The following is a 19,337-nucleotide window of genomic DNA, read 5'->3' as shown; positions in this document are numbered from 1 at the left end:
TATAAAGACAGAAATTAAAATAAGATCAAAGCATAGGAAAAAAAATTATTTCCAGTTGATCATACTAGCATCTCCATTTATGAAATGATTGGTGTCTCTTTCTTATGCATAGATCTTTTTCTATAAGAAGCAAAGATCAAGTTTCCTAGAAAATTTTCTTTGCCATAATGTGTATGAACTAGCCACAAGCTAAAGTGAAATATGTAATACTATGACAATGAATACATATTTTGGGAAACTAAAACCAAAAGCATAAGCCTATGTGTCCTTGTTTGTTTCCAAATTCTCTTTCAAAGATGGACAAAAAAATAAATAAAAAGAATATGTCTTTTTCCAAGGGTTTTATTGCAAATGTGGAATTCAAGCAAATTTCTTCTATCATGGGTTTACCTGAAATTCTAGAACCATTTCCAGTTTTGTTCCATGAGCTATAAAATTTTTTTTCCATCTTGATCCAGAACATATATACATATACATTTATACATAGACACACATATATATACATATCTGAAACAAAAATTCACAAAAGAATCTAGTCCTTAATATAAATTACACAGACTGGTATTTTTATTCTATTTAATTTTAAATAGAATATTCCTGGTCATGACCCACTAAAATGATTTCATGAATCACTGATGGATCATGACTTACAAATTTGAAAAACAGTGGTCTAGACAGAGAAAAATTTACTCAGAGTCTAGCTGACAATTTTGACCATAATCATGTATATATGTAGAGCTGATTTATGGATATAAATAATGATTAATTGAGTTATTTATGTAATTTTACATAGCTTATTCATGTTTGAATTTACCTTTAATATAGCTGTCCTTGCAAAGTTTTTGTTTTATGAACATCCTCAGACAAAACTTTTATATTCAGAATTTATGAGTGCTAGACAGCATGTCCTTGAGTATAAAGATTTGCCTTCTAAAATTTTCTCCAAAAATTCAAGCCTCTGTAAATATCAGTAAATCATGAGCTGCTTACTTTTTTAATCCAAATTGTACAGTAGTAAAATATAGTATTGTGTTACTTGAGTAATAGTGTTGTTTACAATTTATCATTTGCAAAAGATTATTTGAACTCAAGATTGTTAATAATTTTTAGAACTTTTAAATAGGAACTAGATTGAGGTTCAGGTTCAGAAAGGTTTGATTTGATTGATGCTTGCTCTTAGAAGTTTCCTGGGTCAGTTTTTCTGTAGGAATTATCTGGCCCTTGAAATCTGGACAGTGGCTTAAGAAGGTAACTTTGGAGCAGGTTGTGTTTCAAAATGGTTCTTATGTGTAGAAGAATCGAATAATAATTAATAGCTATCGCCTACTCTATTGGGTTCTTGCACAAGATCAGGCATTCTGCCAAACACTTTATATACTCTCCTTTAATTCTTACGGCAATCTTAGGAAAGTATTATTGTTCTCATTTTACATAGGAGGAAGCTAAGGCTAATGATGGGGCTAAGTAACTTTACCAGGGTGACAAGATTCAAACACTGATTGTTTGCCTCCAAAGCCCCTGGGTTTTATAACCACTTTTTATTGTACATAATAAATGTCCCATCTCTTCTCACCCATAACCCAGGGAAGGCAAAATATCCAGGAGTGGACTGTACTTTTTTTCCACCTACATACAGGGCTGGCTAGCAATTTGTACAGCCCAGTGAAAAATGAAATACGGAGCCCCTTGTTCAAAAATGCAGGAAGGAAAGTGCTGTTAAAATTACTAAAATATAAAGCTGTTTACTTTATTCTATGGTCTTTCTCTCAACTTGCCATCGTGTTTTTTATTTGCTATTTGACATCATACTGAATAAAGAAAATTAAAATTTTAAACTATTAGCATGAGTTTTACTGCCCATTGTTATATTGTGCAATTGCAGTTGTAAATGCAAATATAAGATCGTTTAACTCAAGCAGAATCACCAGCATTGCACAATTTGTATTTCAGAGCTTGTGCATGCATATGTATTTCATTCTTAACATGGAAACATTGTACAACTAAGCTGTTTTTATTTCACTTCTTGATAGGTGTAAGTTCTACCCATGTCCTGTGCCTTCAGCTTACTGATGAGTTAAGGAAGGAGTGAAAGGAAAGGAACCATCTTGCCCTATCTTTCCCTTTCTTTCTCTGTCGTCAGTTTCAGCATAAATGGTTGGCTAATACAGGAAAGAAATACGAGTAAGAAAGGATATGATAGGGTTCTTTGATTGTTCATGTTTTCTTAGGATTGCCTTCTTTCTGCATTGGAAGCAAGTTCCTGTTCAAACAGAAAGCATGACTTCCTGGGGCTGTCAATGCCCCTCTCATTCAGTCATAGTTACCTTCCGCTCACTTTGAGTCTGCTCAACTCCCACATGTCATGGGGTCCACCAGAATTCTAGGCTCACGGGACATCAGAAACACTATATGCAAATGGGGCAAACACACCTATTGCACTTATCTCCTCTGCTCACGTGCATACTTCATCACCCCATTGGACTTCACTTACAAAACCCAAGTTCAAAGATAAAATTATTAAGAATTTTAAGACGGCAATGTCAAAAAGCAGATAAAACAAGCAAGGGGTCGTTCTGAGTCTTGGGCACCGTAAAACTGCTCAGGTTGCCCAACCATGAAGCTGGTTCTGTCTACACACATCTCCCAGGCTACGTTTTTGTGACTTTTTTCCTCTTAATGATGACTTTTATATTTATTATTTATAGTATTTAGGGGTAGAGAGAAGGGATACACCATGAAACTTGTTCTAACCCCTCAGACCTTCAGAACTTGCCTTGACCTTGGGAAGGGCCAATGCGACTAGCCCTCTTGGGGCATTTATGCTCTGTTTGAGATACTGCAGTTGGGTGATTTTGACTTAACAGGATGACATATTTCTGCCAGTTCTCTAGAAATAGATTAAGAGTGCATCATTTGATAAAAATATTACACCAAAGACTGCCACTATGCTTTTTCATCCTAAAGGACTTAATAGAGAAATTTATCATATTAAAGTTTCAAAATTGGAGCATTTATCAGAAGAGCACAATTAAATTGGTGCTAGCAGCTCAGTGGGATAAGGCCCAGAATTGCTGGGGACTGGAAATTCAAGGCAGGCATGGCAGGGAAGAACCATCAAAAGGATGAATTTTTCTCTAGGTCATGAACCCTGCCCCCCCCCACCCCAAGTAGCTTCTGGTTGTTCTACAATGCCATTTGTTTCCTTTGCAAAATCCTGTTTGTTAGGGCCCAGTGCTTGCTTGCTCTCTTTATAGGGTGTTCAGAAGATTTGTCTCCAAATATTTCTCCAATATTTTTGCTCTGACTACTTCAACTATTTGCCTGTGTCCCTTACCTCAGCAGGAAACCCTCTTGAGTGTGGTCCTTCTCAGGATTTCTAAAGCCCAGCAACCTGCCATGAGTGCAGTTGGCCTAAAGAAAAATTTATGCAGATTTTCTTATTTGTTCAAATTTTTGCTGTTGATAATTGCCTTCAGGTTAAATCAGCAGGCACATAGCTTATCCCAAGAGCTCTCTCCCATCACTTGGTAGTACTGGTCCCATAGCTCCTGAATCTCTGCAAATACACAGCCAGGTTTAGAGGTCAATATTCCATCCTAGAAGCTACTGTCAGCTCTACAGGTGATTCTCTTGAGGTCTCCATTACTTGGCTTGAGGTGGTGGAAGGTATGGACGTGCATCGCACTCCAGGGGAATCCTTTCTCACCAGATTTCTCCAGTCTCCTTGTTTCCTCTTACACACCTTTGAGCTAGGCAGTGGATTAAGGGTGGTGGGACAGTTTTGTGGTCCCTTCTTAGCAATTCCTTCATAGGTGGCCTGGATCTTCTCTTTAGAATTATGAACACTTTGTTACCATTGTTCTCAGCTTTAGGATCCAAGGAGAAATTACAAGACAACTGTTGGGAATCTCAGTTAACATCCTGCTAAATAAATCTGGTAGCAAATACTTCATATTTTGCTTTGCCTAAGATAATGTCTTGTTATTTAAACCATGGCCTTCTGGAAATAAAAGCTTAACTCACAGAAGTCGTTATACTGTTAGAAATTTCAGATGTGTGAATGAGGTTATTTCTTTTTAAATTTTACCTTTCCCCCACTTACTTTCATACTGATAACTTTTCTGGTCTGTGAATTTTCAGAAATATTTTATTAGGGGCTCTTGGGAAGAGATGTTTCCTTTAATGTTATTGCAAAAGTTATGTAAATATAATACCAATAATGTATATGTAAAGGATTGAAAATATGAACTAAAAAAGTTTACCTATGGATGAAAATCCATGGCATTTAAAATACAACATGAAGAGATGATGTACTAATTCACTCTTTATAGTAATCTAGAAGAGCTTTAATAAAATATTAATTCGAAGTGGATTCCAACTGCCATTTGAGAATTTGTATGTATATTTGTGAGGATGTTAAAATGCAGGCTCGTTATTGTATGTTTCTGCTGTTTGTGTCTCTGATAATGCAAGTGGACATTTCTAGCATTTTAAATATTTCATTCGATTTATCATTTAATGTACTGGAACAGTCTGCCAAGATACTAATTGTATAACACCCAATTTGTTTTATTGTTCAGCGTTTGGAAGCTCCTGAAGACAAGTCATTTGGCAGTTCATTGATGGAGACTGAAGTAAACCTGGACAGTTACCAGACAGCTTTAGAAGAAGTACTCTCATGGCTTCTTTCAGCTGAGGACACATTGCAAGCACAAGGAGAGATTTCTAATGATGTAGAAGAAGTGAAAGAACAATTTCATACTCATGAGGTAAAGCAAAACATCGATTAATGGGGATCTCCCTAGTGGTCCAGTGGCTAAGACTCCCGGGTTCGATCCCTAGTCAGGGAACTAGATCCCACATGCTGCAACTGAGAGATCGCATGCCACAACTAAGAGATCACATGCCGCAACTAAAGATCCTGCATGCTGCAACTGAAAAAGATCCTGCGGGCCACAGCTAAGACTTGGCGCAGCCAAATAAATAAATAAATAATTTTTTAAAAAAAAAAACATTGATTAATGAAACAAGGCATATGACTTATGATAAGTCTCTCTGTTTTCCTCAATTACTCTATAAGATCCTTGTATTTTGATAATTTAGTGTTTATTTTGAGAAGGAAACAAGATAAACGTTCATGTGTTTGGCATTCCAGTAGCCAGCTTTGGAAGTTGTTCTTTGGAGAATAACACTTGAAGATGCTGAGATTAGATTCTGCCAAAGACTCATATAGGAATATGAAAGGCCAACTCCCTTCTCTTGGGTCAAGGTCAATGCTGAGATAGAACTTACACTCCAGAGTACCTGTGGGGTATCAGGCTGAACTACCCTCAGTGGGAGACTTTTCCTGAGATGACACACTTACTTGGCTTCCTCCCCTCCCCAGTCCTGTTTCCTGCTTCTTTGGCTCCCTTGTAGATCTCCCCTGAGACCTCCTCCTTAATAAATCACTAGCACATAAGTCCTGATCTCAGGGTCTGCTTCTGCAGAAGGTGACCTAAGCTAGTAATTTTCCTTAATTCATATTAAAAACAGTATTAAGTTTTCTTAAAAATTAAAATACTTTTACTGGGAATAAAGTTTAAATGGGCTACAAATTTAAAATTGCAAAATAAAAGAAAAAAAAGATTCAAAACCATAATGATTTCCCTACAGTGTCAACTCTTATCAACTTCTTTCTTTGTCAGGGGTACATGATGGATTTGACATCCCATCAGGGACGGGTTGGCAATGTTCTCCAATTGGGAAGTCAGCTGATTGGGACAGGGAAATTATCAGAAGACGAAGAAACTGAAGTTCAAGAACAAATGAATCTCCTAAATTCAAGATGGGAATACCTCAGGGTAGCTAGCATGGAAAAACAAAGCAAGTAAGTCTGTTTTTAATTTCTAACAGTAGCAAGTTTTAGAATCTTACTATTATTTTGATGCAGTTTCTTGTTTAAGTTAGGATTCTCAGTTCTTTCCTAAAGTATGCAGCTCTTCTTCAGGGGGCATTTTGGTTAGATTTTCATGTCTGTTGTATTTTGGTTTTCACTTTTGTAATCAAAGTGGAGATATTGGAGAGAAGAACCACTATCCACAGAACTATACTTTAAAGGTTCCTAAAGTTGTTGTCATAGTTAATATTTTCCAAGTTTTCTCCAAAAATTAAAATGTGAATATAGAAGATGTGAAGTTTACACAGGAAATCATGCACATAAAATCACATATTAGGTACAGTTGACAGGAAACTTCTCTTCTGAAGGAAAAGCTCTTAAAATATTAGTTTTTCATATGTTTATGGAAATTCTCTTGAAAAAAGTTTCTCCTGTGTTTGGAAATCCTTCTTCAAGTACTTGCATGATTGTGAATTATCTTAAAAATATATATTGACTTAATCAAAAAAGAATTTTTGAGACATTTCTGAAAATGGCATATTTCTTATAAAGGTAACAAGTAGATCTCATCATTTTGAATGTGTCGCTTTGATTTATATTGTTAGGTGTGTGTATTCATGTAGAGCCTATTGAGACAAGATAGATTTATTTTTAAATGAAAAGAAATGAAGTGCCAACTGTGGATTTGAATACATTAAGCTAAAGAAATTGTCCAAGCGCCTTAAGTTTACTTAGCTATTATTTATGAAGATTAAAACCTTTAAAATAGGACCAAAGAAACTCATTAGATATGCTGGGAGGATTGTTATTCCAGTACTAAATTATAGTGTGACAATAGAGAGGGGAAAAACACATTTTTAAGCTCGTGTATTTTGGAAGAATAAATAAAGCATATATAAGATAGAATTTTCATGAATATTGGTATTCTAAACCTGGAGATACTAGTCTGTGCATGTTGACTTTTTCCCCAACTGTGATCATTTCGACGATTGCAACTAACCCCAGATATGAGAATTATAATAGCCATATTATAACTATTAAGTCTCACCCCCCATGCGCAAGGCTCAACTAGTTTATACCACCCATTTATCATTATAAATCATAAGATATAGAGCCTCCTACTTGTGGTCATATGCCAACATTCTTCAGGTTGCAACTTTTGTTTGCACCCGTTTGTGCAACTTAAACAGAGCAACCTCAGGTAAAATTTGAAAGTCTTTAAAATCCGACCTCCTCCTTTACTGCCTTTCCCATAGTGGCACCACCCTCTTTTCCTTCGTGCATTCTGTTTTGCCATCCTCTTCTGGAGGTTAAATACCTCCATCGTTCCTCACTCTCTTTTTTCAATAGGACTAACAATATGGGATTAATTATTCATACTAACAATTAATTAATTGCAGCTTGAGACTGAGTTGAGAAAAGGTGAATTCAGCCTAAAATTAAAATCCCAAGTTTTTAATCTGTTATTATAACATTTAAAAATAGGTTAATTTTTAAAAATTCCCTTGTTAAAGAGATATCTACCATTAGGTGATGGATGACAGCACACACACACATACATGGATGACCATGTACACACACATATGTGTGTAATTTCCTCACCCCCATCCTGCTGGAGGATGCAAAACCTGAAATGGCAATATCACTGAGCTAAGATTGACATCAAAGTATAGTTTGTCCTTAGGGAAGTTTGGGGGACTTTGGTTTGTATTTAAGCTTTTAGAATGATTAGCAAGAAGGTAAGGGCAGCCTCTTAGCTGGCATAGCTTTTGCTAAAACATAATAGAGTTTTTAAAATGAGACACTAATACGGAACTGCTTGTAGCACATAGACTTGTCTGGACAATTTGTTGAGATACACATACACAAAGCATTATTTAAGCCAAGCAAATTCAGAAATTTCTTGTGCGTTTGTAAATAACAGTAAGTTTCACATACCACTTTCACTAACTTTGTGGGTTTTCATGCGTAAAATTCTAAATGAGGTAAGCCATTATGCAAACTATGGAGGACCTGGCTTTTGATAGATTTTTTTAGAGGAATTGAAAGCTGATTATAACAATAGGATGTTGTCAGTATTTAAAAAATATAATTTGAGGTTTTATTTAATGCTTTAGTACATTGCTACCTGTTCAGTTTCTACTATCATGGCCATGTTGATGATTAGCTTCAATTTGGAGCATTACCTATTGTTTCCAAACATATGACTACTTAGGAGTAGGAAGGCATAGTAAATTGCTAACAAACAAAAAATGGATTAGTCCGCACCTTTCAGCTTGCTCCCACAAAGAAAGATAGGGTATGGATAGACCCAGTCAGAAGCCATTATCCCTGCCTAAGCATAGATTTAGGGTGAGAGGAATGATAATTAAGGTTTCTCTAGGCCTATGAGATATAACCAAAGACAGCTAGAATTCTTAAGTTGTTGTCTTATCACAAAAGTAAAAAAATTGGCTGGGAATACAGATAAACTGATAACTAAAATCTATGAATGTTTACACTTGTAAGTTATAAGTATTATCTACCAACATATCTATGAACAGTAATCAAATTACATTCAATATATAGTCATTGTGATATATATATAACACTATATATGTAACAGTGTGTGTATATATATATAATACTATCTACATCTGTATCTATCTATATACACACAAATATTAATAAATATTAATGGACTGCCTCAAAATATCAGTTACGTTTCAAGGCACTGGGGATACAGTAATGAACACAAGAGGCAAGGTTCCAGAAGCTCTAGAGAGTCTGACATCCAGTAAAATTAACACACACACACACACACACACGAAAAATATCAGATAGGAATATGTTTTTTGAAGACATTAAAAGGTAATGTGATAGAGTTTGAGGGGCTAATTTAGCCTTTGTGACCCAGGAATGTTATTTCTGGGGCGGTGCCATTTAATTTGAAATTTGAATGACAAGAAGGAGCCACCATTTGCAGATCAGGAGGAAGTACACTTCGGACAGAGGGAACAGCCAATGCAAAAGCCCTAAAATAGGGACAGTCTGGCTTGATAGAGGAACCAAAAGGCTAGCATGGCTGGAGAGTTGCAGGAGGGAAGATTAGATAGCTGAAGTATGAGATGGGGTTGAAATATAAGTAGGGGTCTTGTCGTGTATTGCAGTGTCAGGGTAAAATCAAGGGCTTTGAGTTCTAGCATAAGTACAAGAAAAAGCCATCAAAAGGTTTTAAGTAGGGGAAAAACAGGTAAAGAAAATATCGGTAATACCACTAGAAGAAGACAGGGCAGTTATAATCAGTGCCATAGCCCAGGTAAGAGATGCTAGTATCTTATGCCAGGAGGTGGTCGTAATAATACATGCATGTATTCTACTATCTTAGCCCAGTCATTAATTTATAAACCATTCCTGCTGTGTTTATTTTCTTTTTTGCCGTTCTAACAGTCAAGATTTTTTTTTTCCTCTGGAAATAGGCATCCTTGCCTCATACATACAGATGCTACCTTTATACAGGTTGTATCTAGGACATGCTGTTTATCCCACAAACCGTTAACAATTATCAAACAAAACAGGAAATTTTAAAAATACAGAGGTAACAAAATGCTCTGATTTCCAACTTATGCTAAATCTACTCTAATTTGCCTAAGGGATAAGGTCTCCCTTTCTCAAACACCTATTTATGTGAACTGGGCGACATACTTTCCCTCTGTGGTCCTCAGTTACTGATTTCTGGAACAGTGGCAGTTCCACAGAACCTGGCACACCTCTAAAAGATACTGGCCAGGATAGGGTATGAAAAGTAGATTGTGAATGCAAAGTTATTACGAAATGTAAAGAATTATCATCATTATAAATAAGATGACTAGCCGTGGGTTAATTATTTTAACCATACTGTATAACTATGCCTCATATATATTTTTTGCTCTTTTTTTCCTCCAGCCTGTTCTAATTGCCTTGCTCATTTTTTCCCCAAAGGATTTGTTTGTGGATGTTTTCTGTGGGGCAAGGGAACATGAGCAGTGTGATAAAAATTGCGTTTGAAGTTATAATTTTATTACTGAAACATTTAAAAATATTCCTTGCAAAGGAATGTAAGTAAAAACATAAATATGTAGATGCTTCTTCCTTTCTTCCTCCGTTTTATTCTATTCTCATTTGATTCTTTCCTTATTAATTTCTTTCCTCTTCAATTCTGATATTTTCGTGGACATGAATTGATAATGAAGCAAAGGCTCATATAATAAAGAAATTTGTTAAGATATCTCTAGCCACACACTACCTTGACATAAACATGCTGCTGTTGGTCAATTACCAATCTTTAACAATGTTTATGAGATTGAAATGAAAGAACTAAGTGCCATTGATTGCATAATTACAATAAAATAATTAAGACAAGACAGTATCTGTTGACATGCTCGAGCTGGAAACCTTCAGAAGAGTAGGCAAAATGATTTTTGTTTTGTTTCATTTTTATGCTGCAGAATACCCTTTGGGTGGTGGGAGGTGAGGGAGAGAGAAGAAAAAGACAAAACTTCCCTCTGTGGAAGTACAAGAGGACTACTGGCGTAGGGACAACAGAAGATTTTCTTCTCTATGAATAAGCTAATTAATTTGATTGAAAAATGCAACCTGCAGAGAGCAAAAGAGATTTACTGACATTTCTACAAGGACTCATAAAGATAAGCACAGCAAGTTCCATCAACTTCTCTGATAATTGTGGTTAGGACATGCAGGGGGAAACTAAAACCTTTGTGATGGTGAGGGAAAAACAAATGAAGGTAAGTCAGTAAGGAGGCCAAGTGAAGTTATGTTCTGGTTTACATCAGCAGGAGGAGAGATATGAATAGCCTCTGGGTGAAAATACAAGCCATAACATGGGAAATAATTGTGAATCACCATCAACACTTTGGCTGGAGAGAAAAATATGTCTAACAACGCTGGCTCATCTTTTTTTTTTTTTTCTCTCTCTCTCTTTCAAATGTCTGTTCCAACCTGGAAATGAGATAACATATGTGAGAGTGAATAGAGCAAAAGAGTTGCTGAACAAATGGATGGGTTGTTTTCTCCCAAGTGAAGTGACTAACATATTGCACATGTGAATATCTGAATGAATGGATGAATAAATGAATTAATTTCTTAAGTAGTTCTAATCTGTTAAATGAATTTGTTGCAGTGAACTTTTTAACAGTGTGTAATCTTAGACTCACTTGTCATTTTATATCATGGTTTCATTAATACATTTTTTTCTTCTAATCATGTTAAAATAAGAATTCCTTGCAGATCAAGGTGGTTCAGGAACCACTAGCAACAACATCACCTGAGACGTAGTCAAAAATGCAGAATCTCAGCCCTCATGCAACAGAATCAGAATCTGTAATTTTACAAGAGCTCAGGTGATTCCTAAGCACCCGATTTTTCTATCAACTGACGTGGGCCAAACATATTAACTACTTTCTCAGAAGCTCCAAAAATGGTGCTGGTGATGTCACGTTCAGTCCACAAATGTTGACATGGAATAGCAAGATTCTTGTGAAAGAATATACAATAGAGACAATGTGAGAGTATTGACAATTCATTATTGGCCTAATAAGGAGCAGTTATTAACGTACAGTAAGTTGATCAGGTTTAAATCGATATGGCCGGCCATGACAATCTTTTCTGTAAACAACACACAGTTAAAATGTGGACAGAGGGTGAGGGCCAGGGTTCAGTCCCTGGTCGGGGAGCTAAAATCCCACAAGCCACGTGGTATGGCCAAAAAAAAAAAATGTGGACACAACTTGTTCTGATAATATAAAGTATGTGACTCTCATAGTTTAAATTATAAATAGGAAAGCCAAATCTCTGGAATTCAGAGAAATGAGAGTCGAGAGTAGCATTTTTTGGAACACTGCTTTTTCAGAAAGATAAATAATGATAATTAGAAAATTAAGCTCAATCATTCATTCATCCGTCTAACTAACAATTCTTACCTCCTGTGTTCCCTGCACTGTTTTAGATACTGGGGAAATATCAGTGGACAGAACAGACTAAATCCCTCTCTTATTGAGCATGCCTTGTTCGTGGGAGGAGACAGACAATTAAAAAATATGTAAAATATGTATATCATAGCAGATGGCATTAAATGATGAAAAGGGGGAAAAAAGGCAGGGGATAGATTTAGAGAGTGAAACGTTGTGTTACTGTGGGTACGTGGTCAGTTTGGGAAGGCCTCCCTGATGAGGTAATATTTGAGAAGAGGCCTAAACGAAGGGAGGGAACAGCCATGCCAATAGCTGTGCCAAAGGGAAGCAAATGGCAAGATCCCAAGGCAGGAGTGAGCTCGGCATGTTTGAGAAACAATGTGTCAGGTAAAGTGTTGCTATTCTCATTTATGGCTAGAAAACTGATTCAAATTAAATCAGTGGACTGTCTCAACAGGAGCAGATTTAATGGAAGTTGACGTTTTTATAATCTTAATTCTGGTATTTCTGATTGGAAAAGTGTATACATTTTTGTACTATATCGTCTTATGGCTGATTGATAAGTGATATGATTTATGCATTCAAGAAATATTTATCATATGTCTAGGGTATGCCAGATTTTATATAGTGACATAATTTTTGAAGTTGAGAGTGGGTTTCTATTGCATAAATTAATATGATCTTAGAGTGTCAACATACCCCATTTTTACTAGAGATAATTTAAACAGACTTCCAATCGTATTTAAGAGTCATCTTTGGTTTGTGATGACATCTGAGAGTTTCTTCACCCACTTTGTAAGTATTTAATCAGGAAGATTGAATTGAGTGTTGCCATGGTGTATTTGCCACAAGAATCTATTGCATCCAGCCATGCAGCTTCTTTATTATTTTACTGTTACTATTTTGAATTTATGCTGTCAAAATGCAAATGAATTTGTTTGCATTTTGAACTTTAATATTGCTCTGGATAGTTGAAGAATCTCAGTAATTAAACTGTTGTTAAGCTATATGGATGGAGGAATAAAATAGCATCAAAATCCAAGTGGGAAGGAAAGTTTGGTTTGATTTTGTTCTCAGAGACATTAAACACTAGTTCACTTTTGAGATTTATTATAAAAACCCCCGGTAGTCCTACGTGATGTATGCCCCTCTTCCATTCCAGTTGAGAGAAGTGGCTGAGGTAGCATCATCCCCTGGCCCTTGCTTCTCTGTGGTCACTGGGAAAGTGGCCCCATTCATGGCTACTTTAGTCTTGGGGGATTGCTAGGTGCTTCATGTGACAGAGCTCCCTTTTGGAGGTGAGGTGGCAGAAATCAGGACCCAGGAATGGCTCAAGTTGGGGCCCCAATAAGTGACCCTCCACACCTTAAGCTGGTTTACCAACATCATCCTCAGGATATGGGTGAGCCAGGACCACATGGGCCTCCTCTTTACTCAGAGATACTGGGCAAATAAGAAGACAGACATTCCTGGAACTCATTTGTTAATTCAGTAAATCCCAATACAATCCAAAAAAAGAAAAATACAGTGATGCATTTTTGTTTCACAGAGTCCTTTTTGAACACAATACTGTTTTTCATACTCCATTCAGTGGAAAAATAAATACTAATACACGTTTGATTTTGAGGGAGGATCTAAAGTTTCATTTCTGTTGTTGGAAGAGAAACTTTGCAGGTGAGTTCTTTCTAAAATATTTATTGTGAGGCTGTAGAATAAAAACTGTGGCCTCCACGACCAGGTTGCAGGGTATAATAGAATGGTAAGTGTGAGAATTAGTGGGAGCTTTCGAAAAATGTGCCTGACCTGTTCTCCTTGCTTTCTTCCCTGGCCCAAGATGTCAGTGTACCGATTGGTGGGAGTGGTGGTGTTGTAGAGAAGAGGATGGACACATTTGTTTTGGGGAAAAAAAAGAAACTCTTCATATGATTCTGTTAGACCGTTGCCTCACTTCGTTCTCCAATGGAAACTCCTACTATACTAGTGCCTAAGATTTAGAGACAGAAGACCACTGTCCAGTGTCAGGCTTTGCAGCTGGGTCTTTTAAGGTGTGGTTAGGACTTGGAGGAAAGAGGATGGCCTTTTTGAGGCAAGGAGGTACAGGGGAGCAGGAGGGATTAAGCACCTGCACAGATTCTGGTGATAGACTTTAAGAAATTTAGTATGGGAACTGGCAGAAATTGGTGGTGGAGGTAGTGACAGTAAAGGTGGTCAAGTAGAGGTGACAGTGATGGTGAAAGTCTTATGCATTTGGGGGTCATTACTTTATTGGATTCTTAGTTTTAAGCCTTATGTTTCACAGGGCATTCAGTGACCTTTGATAAATGTTCTAAACCTTGAGAGCTGAAAAATACTGATGTGCTTTTTATGGCCCATTCATTACTGCCGGACAACAGAAACCCTTTATGTATTTGTACATATGTGACTGAAACTTTTCTTGAATTTATCAATATTGTTTTTCTATTTTAAAGCAATGTTTGCTTTTTTTGCCTGGAATATATCAGATTTTCTGATTCTTACATTTAGTGAAACATTATAAATGTTTAAAATGTCTGGTCATTCATTTTACTTTGTCACCATATGTTTGACGGGAACCGGGTCTCAAAGTGTATGGTGGTTTCTGTCATTAACGTAAACCTCATAATGTCCCCTTGTTTTGGTGAGAAGAAAGAGTAAAATTATCTATTAATGACAAAAATCTAGAAAATCCCAGTAAATGACCTTCTTTTTTCTTCTATTTTTCCTTCTTGATAATCACTGACATAAATGAAATGAGGAATAGATATAAAAGTTATCTCTAAAAAAGTATCATTAGTACAGGTAATATAGCATAATGGTGAAGCAGACCCCAGGGCCACAATACCTGATTCCCACTTTCCCACCTCCCCTTGCTTGCCTTTTGACTCAGGTAAACCTTTGTTCCCCCATCGGAAAATCGGGGCTAATATCAGTTCCTGCATCATTAGGATTAATTACAGTAATACCTTTATTGTCTGACAAATGATGAATATAATTTGTTATTCACAAATAAAATTTTATTTATAAGTCCCAAATTGTGCAAGGTCAGAATTACCATTTAATAGATTACGTACTACTTATAAAGTATTATTAGTTTATAAATAATTGGGTAAAGACATTTTTATGCACCATAAACCTACGTCCATATTATCTCCATGCCTCTGGTTCCTGCTGTGGCCATGCTGCCTGGGGTCAGCTGCCAAAACATTTGCCACTTGTGAGCATCCCAGGGCTGATGTAAAAATTATGCCTGAGTCCTGAGAACCAATACAATCATTTTCAACCCTGGGTGTTCATTGGAATCACCTGGCTAGAGATAAATTCCACTAATTCACCTTTATGTGATAATTTGAATAAAAACTGGACTTAAACATCACCTTCAATGACCACTTTATTAATAGAGTAAATGAAATAAAAACCCATATACGGGGGTTTATAGGGTTTATATAGCTACACATTTAAGCATATGTCAGCATTCTGGGAGCATCTGGTTGCATGTAAGCAATTCCTGAGGTAAAATCAGAACTCTATAATCTATTCATTAAAACCATTTTGCTAAGATTTTCAAGCCAATAGTTTGAATAAGTGAATAAATTAATTTTAGTTTTTATCAGTGTGATTTTAGTTACTAAATGGCATGTAGTTTAAAATTAAAAATGTCTTGTTAATTCAGTTTCTCTAATTCACACTGGCCAAATATATGTTTTATTGACAACTTAAATCATGGGATTGTATTGTGAATTTATATCATGTTAATTGAACATTGCTGGTGATTCTTTTGTAATCTAGAAATTCACAATAATACTTTACCTTCTTCTGTTAGTTGTATTTCTCATTTAAGAATTGCATATAAACAAATAATTATGAAGTCTAGGAAATTGGGCTTGAGAACTTGTCTTCCTAAAGAGTTTACCGTTCTTGGTAATTTTGTAATTTTTAACTGTAATCCCCTAGGATTTATAAAGTCTGTACTCTTACATACATGATTAATTTTTTGTAAGTATTTTTACATCTTTTTTATAATGTATTACCATAAAGCCCAAGAAACACTCTTAAGAGTATCAAATATAGGCTGAAATTAATAAAAACATGTACAATTTTGGCATTTATAAGTTTGTGTCTAGAGAATGGAAATATCAAAAATTGCTGTTCATATTTATTGCTAGATTCCTTAACTCAGAATATCATTTCTTATAAATATTGCATGGCATAAAGAAATGGTATGGTAAAGACTTCAAATAAGGATTTTTTGCTGTTGTAAGTCCAACTATCTGTTGGTTTAGAGTTGTACTAATACTGTAGCCAGTAGCCACATGTAGCTATTTAATTGTGAAATTAAATTATTATAGTTAAGTATAGGTAAAATTTCAGTTTCTCAGTCACACTAGCCATATCTCAAGTGCACAATAACCACTCATGGCTGTAGTGGCTACAGTATTGGAGAGCGCAGATCTACAACATTTACATTATTGTAGAAAATTCTACTGGACAGTACTGGTTAGGGAATAAATGCTTTCCCAGGGTCCAACAGCATCTCTGTAAAGCAGATCCTATGTTTGCATTGATTTCTTTCATGTTAAGGAAGCTAATGTTCCTGCAGTGGGTGTGAGGTGAGAGACAGATCTCCAATAAAATTATTGGAGAAAAACGGTATACCTTAAGATGCCTTTTACTGTAACTAACAAATAGCCCAACTCAAAGTGGTTTGTAGCATTGCTCCTTAAAGTGTGATCCGTGCACCAGCAGCATTGGCATCCCCTGGGCGTCTGTTAGAAATGAAGAATCTCAGCCCTCTTCTCAGACCCACTGACTTAGAATCCGTAATAAGACGTACTTACCACGTGAGTCATATGCACATTAAAGTTTGGGAAGCAATGGTTAAAACCATAAGGATATCTATTATCTTATTACAATAAATTTACAGGTGGGGTGACTCGAGACCATTAAAGTCTGTGACTCAGTTGTACCATCAGAGTCCCAGCTTCTTTCAGTGTATTGGTTTTGCTAGTCTCCCTCTGTCCACCTATGCTTTTTACAATTGGAGGTTGGCTGCAGCAGTTCGTAGTATCATATCCTGCATCCTTCTGCCTCTAGACTTCGTCAGGACCATCTCCTGTCTGGAGCTGTTTTATTACAATTCTCCTACCTCCTCTCTCAAGTGCCAGTCATATTTATGCTCCATTCTCCTTTTGATTTTATGTCCCTGTCTAAATGACCGCTTGAAAACCATAAATTGGAACCAAGAAAAATGCAAACTCTTTCCTTGCCTGTGGGTGGTAGATTTTTATGTTATGAATTTGATAAATTTCCCTAATTTATTTGCATCTTGAGAATGTTAGTTGGAAATGTGGACTGACTTTCTCATGTTAATAGTATTTTAGGTTGAACAAAATGAAATTGTCATTTTCATGGAATAAAAACCTCAAGTACCAGCAACTTCATATGACCCAACCTAATACAACATTTTATCCATGAAGAAGGAAAATAATTCAAGGTTAAGAGCACAGACTTGGGTCACAGTTTACCATTTATATACAGACTTAACATGTCTGTGAGACACATTGGGCAAGTTCTTTAACCTTTCCAAGTTACAGTGTCCTCAGAAATAAAATAACAACAGTATTAGCTACCTCATTAGGTGATAATGAGGACCAAATGTAATTATTGAGTGTTTTTCAAAGACAAGTTAATCATGCTCCACCTTCACAATTTCTTCCATTTCTGTACTTGTCTTTATCATTATACATTAAATACTTTCCCTTAAAATAATCATTTTTTTACTTAATTTTTACTTAATTTTCATCCTAAGCTATATGATTTCATATATACATTAAAATCCTATATATATATACACACTATATATAAATATATATGTATACACACACATAAGCTCTGTGTGTGTGTACACACACTCATGCGCGTGCACTAAGACATCCCCCAAGGGGATAGGATGATGCTATTGGTTCAGGAACCACACTTTGAGAACCATTGGTCTAGAGAGGAAAAGCAGGGATCTATTTGTCTGGGAAGCACTGATGTAATTGTACCAGTCATTAAAATATTGAACCACACAGGCTGCACACCGAGTGTCCCCATACACCATCTGCCACCCAGTTATGCCGGCCCCTTCTCCAAGAACCTTCAATTACACATTCCTACATTCCACCTATAAAAGATGCAGTACCTGACAAAGTGCTTATTGGTATATCCATTCTTATTGGTTAGTCTCTGAATCCAGGTTTATAAGATGAAACCACTATTAAACATAAAAGATTATTCGAGGTTCAGACTTCAGATTTTCAGGCAGAGCTCAAGAAATTTCCCAGAACCCATGGATTAGTGTAGGGTATGACATTGTATAACTCTCCCACACCTTATATCATCAAGCTGTATCGGCCTTCCTGGTCCTTTCTGATGCCTCAGGACGTTTGCACAGGTGATTCCTTCTATTTAGAAAGTGTTTACCCCTTCCTCTTAACTACTTCCTCTTACTTCAGACTTTAGAGTTATTCAAATATTAGTGCTTCAGAAAAGCCTTTCCTTACCTCACAGACTCAGTTCAGTTACTCTCATTTCATAGCATGATCACAATTACAATTAACTAATGGCCTAATGAGCTATATATTATCTGTGGCCCCCATCCTCAGAATGTAAGATCTGTGACTGTAAGGGGCTGTGTGGGTCTTTCTCACCTCTCCATTCATAATATCTAAGTACTCAATAATTTTACATTTAATAAGTGTATGACTCAGTTTTTTAAGTCCCAAATCTCAGGCTATGTGTTGTATAATGACACCATTCATAATGATCCCAGGTCAACTTGGAGCTGCTTTTATGTCTCCTCTGAATATATATAAATCTAATTATAATGATTTCCTTGTACTATTATAATTGTTGATGTATGAATTTCCATAAAAGTCTCTAAGCTACTTGAATATAAGGATATTTTCTTTTGTCTGTTCCTAACAAACAGGAGTTTCCAGCACAGATACAGAACTCAGTGAATATTTGTTGAATGAAACGTCTGTCCAAAAGTAAAAAAAAAAAAAAAAAAAAAAAAAACTTAAATGATATTTTTAAATGAAATCCCTTATTAACACTAACACGTGTGTTAGACTTGAAACATTTCTTCAAGTATAAGTAATAATATGGGATTTTTTCTTTAGTTTATACATTGTGAGATTTTTAGCTCAATGTAACAACAAACGGGGCAGGAAAAACAACAAACACAAGGAATGATATTGCAGCCAATTCTCATGAAATCTTATTATCAAGTCAGTTCTCAAGGGATAGACTAAACCAATAAAGTAAAAGATTTATATACCTTGCAATGTCAGGATGTTGTTCATTGTCTAAGAGACTTAAACTAGCAACTTTGAGTTTTTGCTTCCACTTAAATGGATGCTTCATCTATGTTGTTTCCCATAAAAATAAAACATCTACTTCTTGTGTTTGATAAATGAAAGCTTGTTCTCATAGACTTCTGATTACAGTGT

General features: G+C 36.0%; 1 protein-coding gene across 1 annotated transcript in view; it reads left to right on the top strand.

The window, feature by feature from the left end:
* Window positions 1-19,337, top strand: part of DMD (dystrophin) — a 1,714,964-nt gene that overhangs the window by 178,288 nt on the left and 1,517,339 nt on the right. The window contains exons 5-6 of the mRNA XM_061178407.1: window positions 4,581-4,769; window positions 5,688-5,869. Of these exons, the coding sequence (XP_061034390.1) occupies window positions 4,581-4,769; window positions 5,688-5,869 (371 nt within the window). The remainder of the gene's footprint in view (window positions 1-4,580; window positions 4,770-5,687; window positions 5,870-19,337) is intronic.

The sequence above is a fragment of the Eubalaena glacialis genome, chromosome X (genome assembly GCF_028564815.1).
Source record: "Eubalaena glacialis isolate mEubGla1 chromosome X, mEubGla1.1.hap2.+ XY, whole genome shotgun sequence".
Lineage (NCBI taxonomy): Eukaryota > Metazoa > Chordata > Mammalia > Artiodactyla > Balaenidae > Eubalaena > Eubalaena glacialis.
Note: the sequence above shows the minus strand (reverse complement) of the source record. Positions and strands in the feature narration are given on the sequence as shown.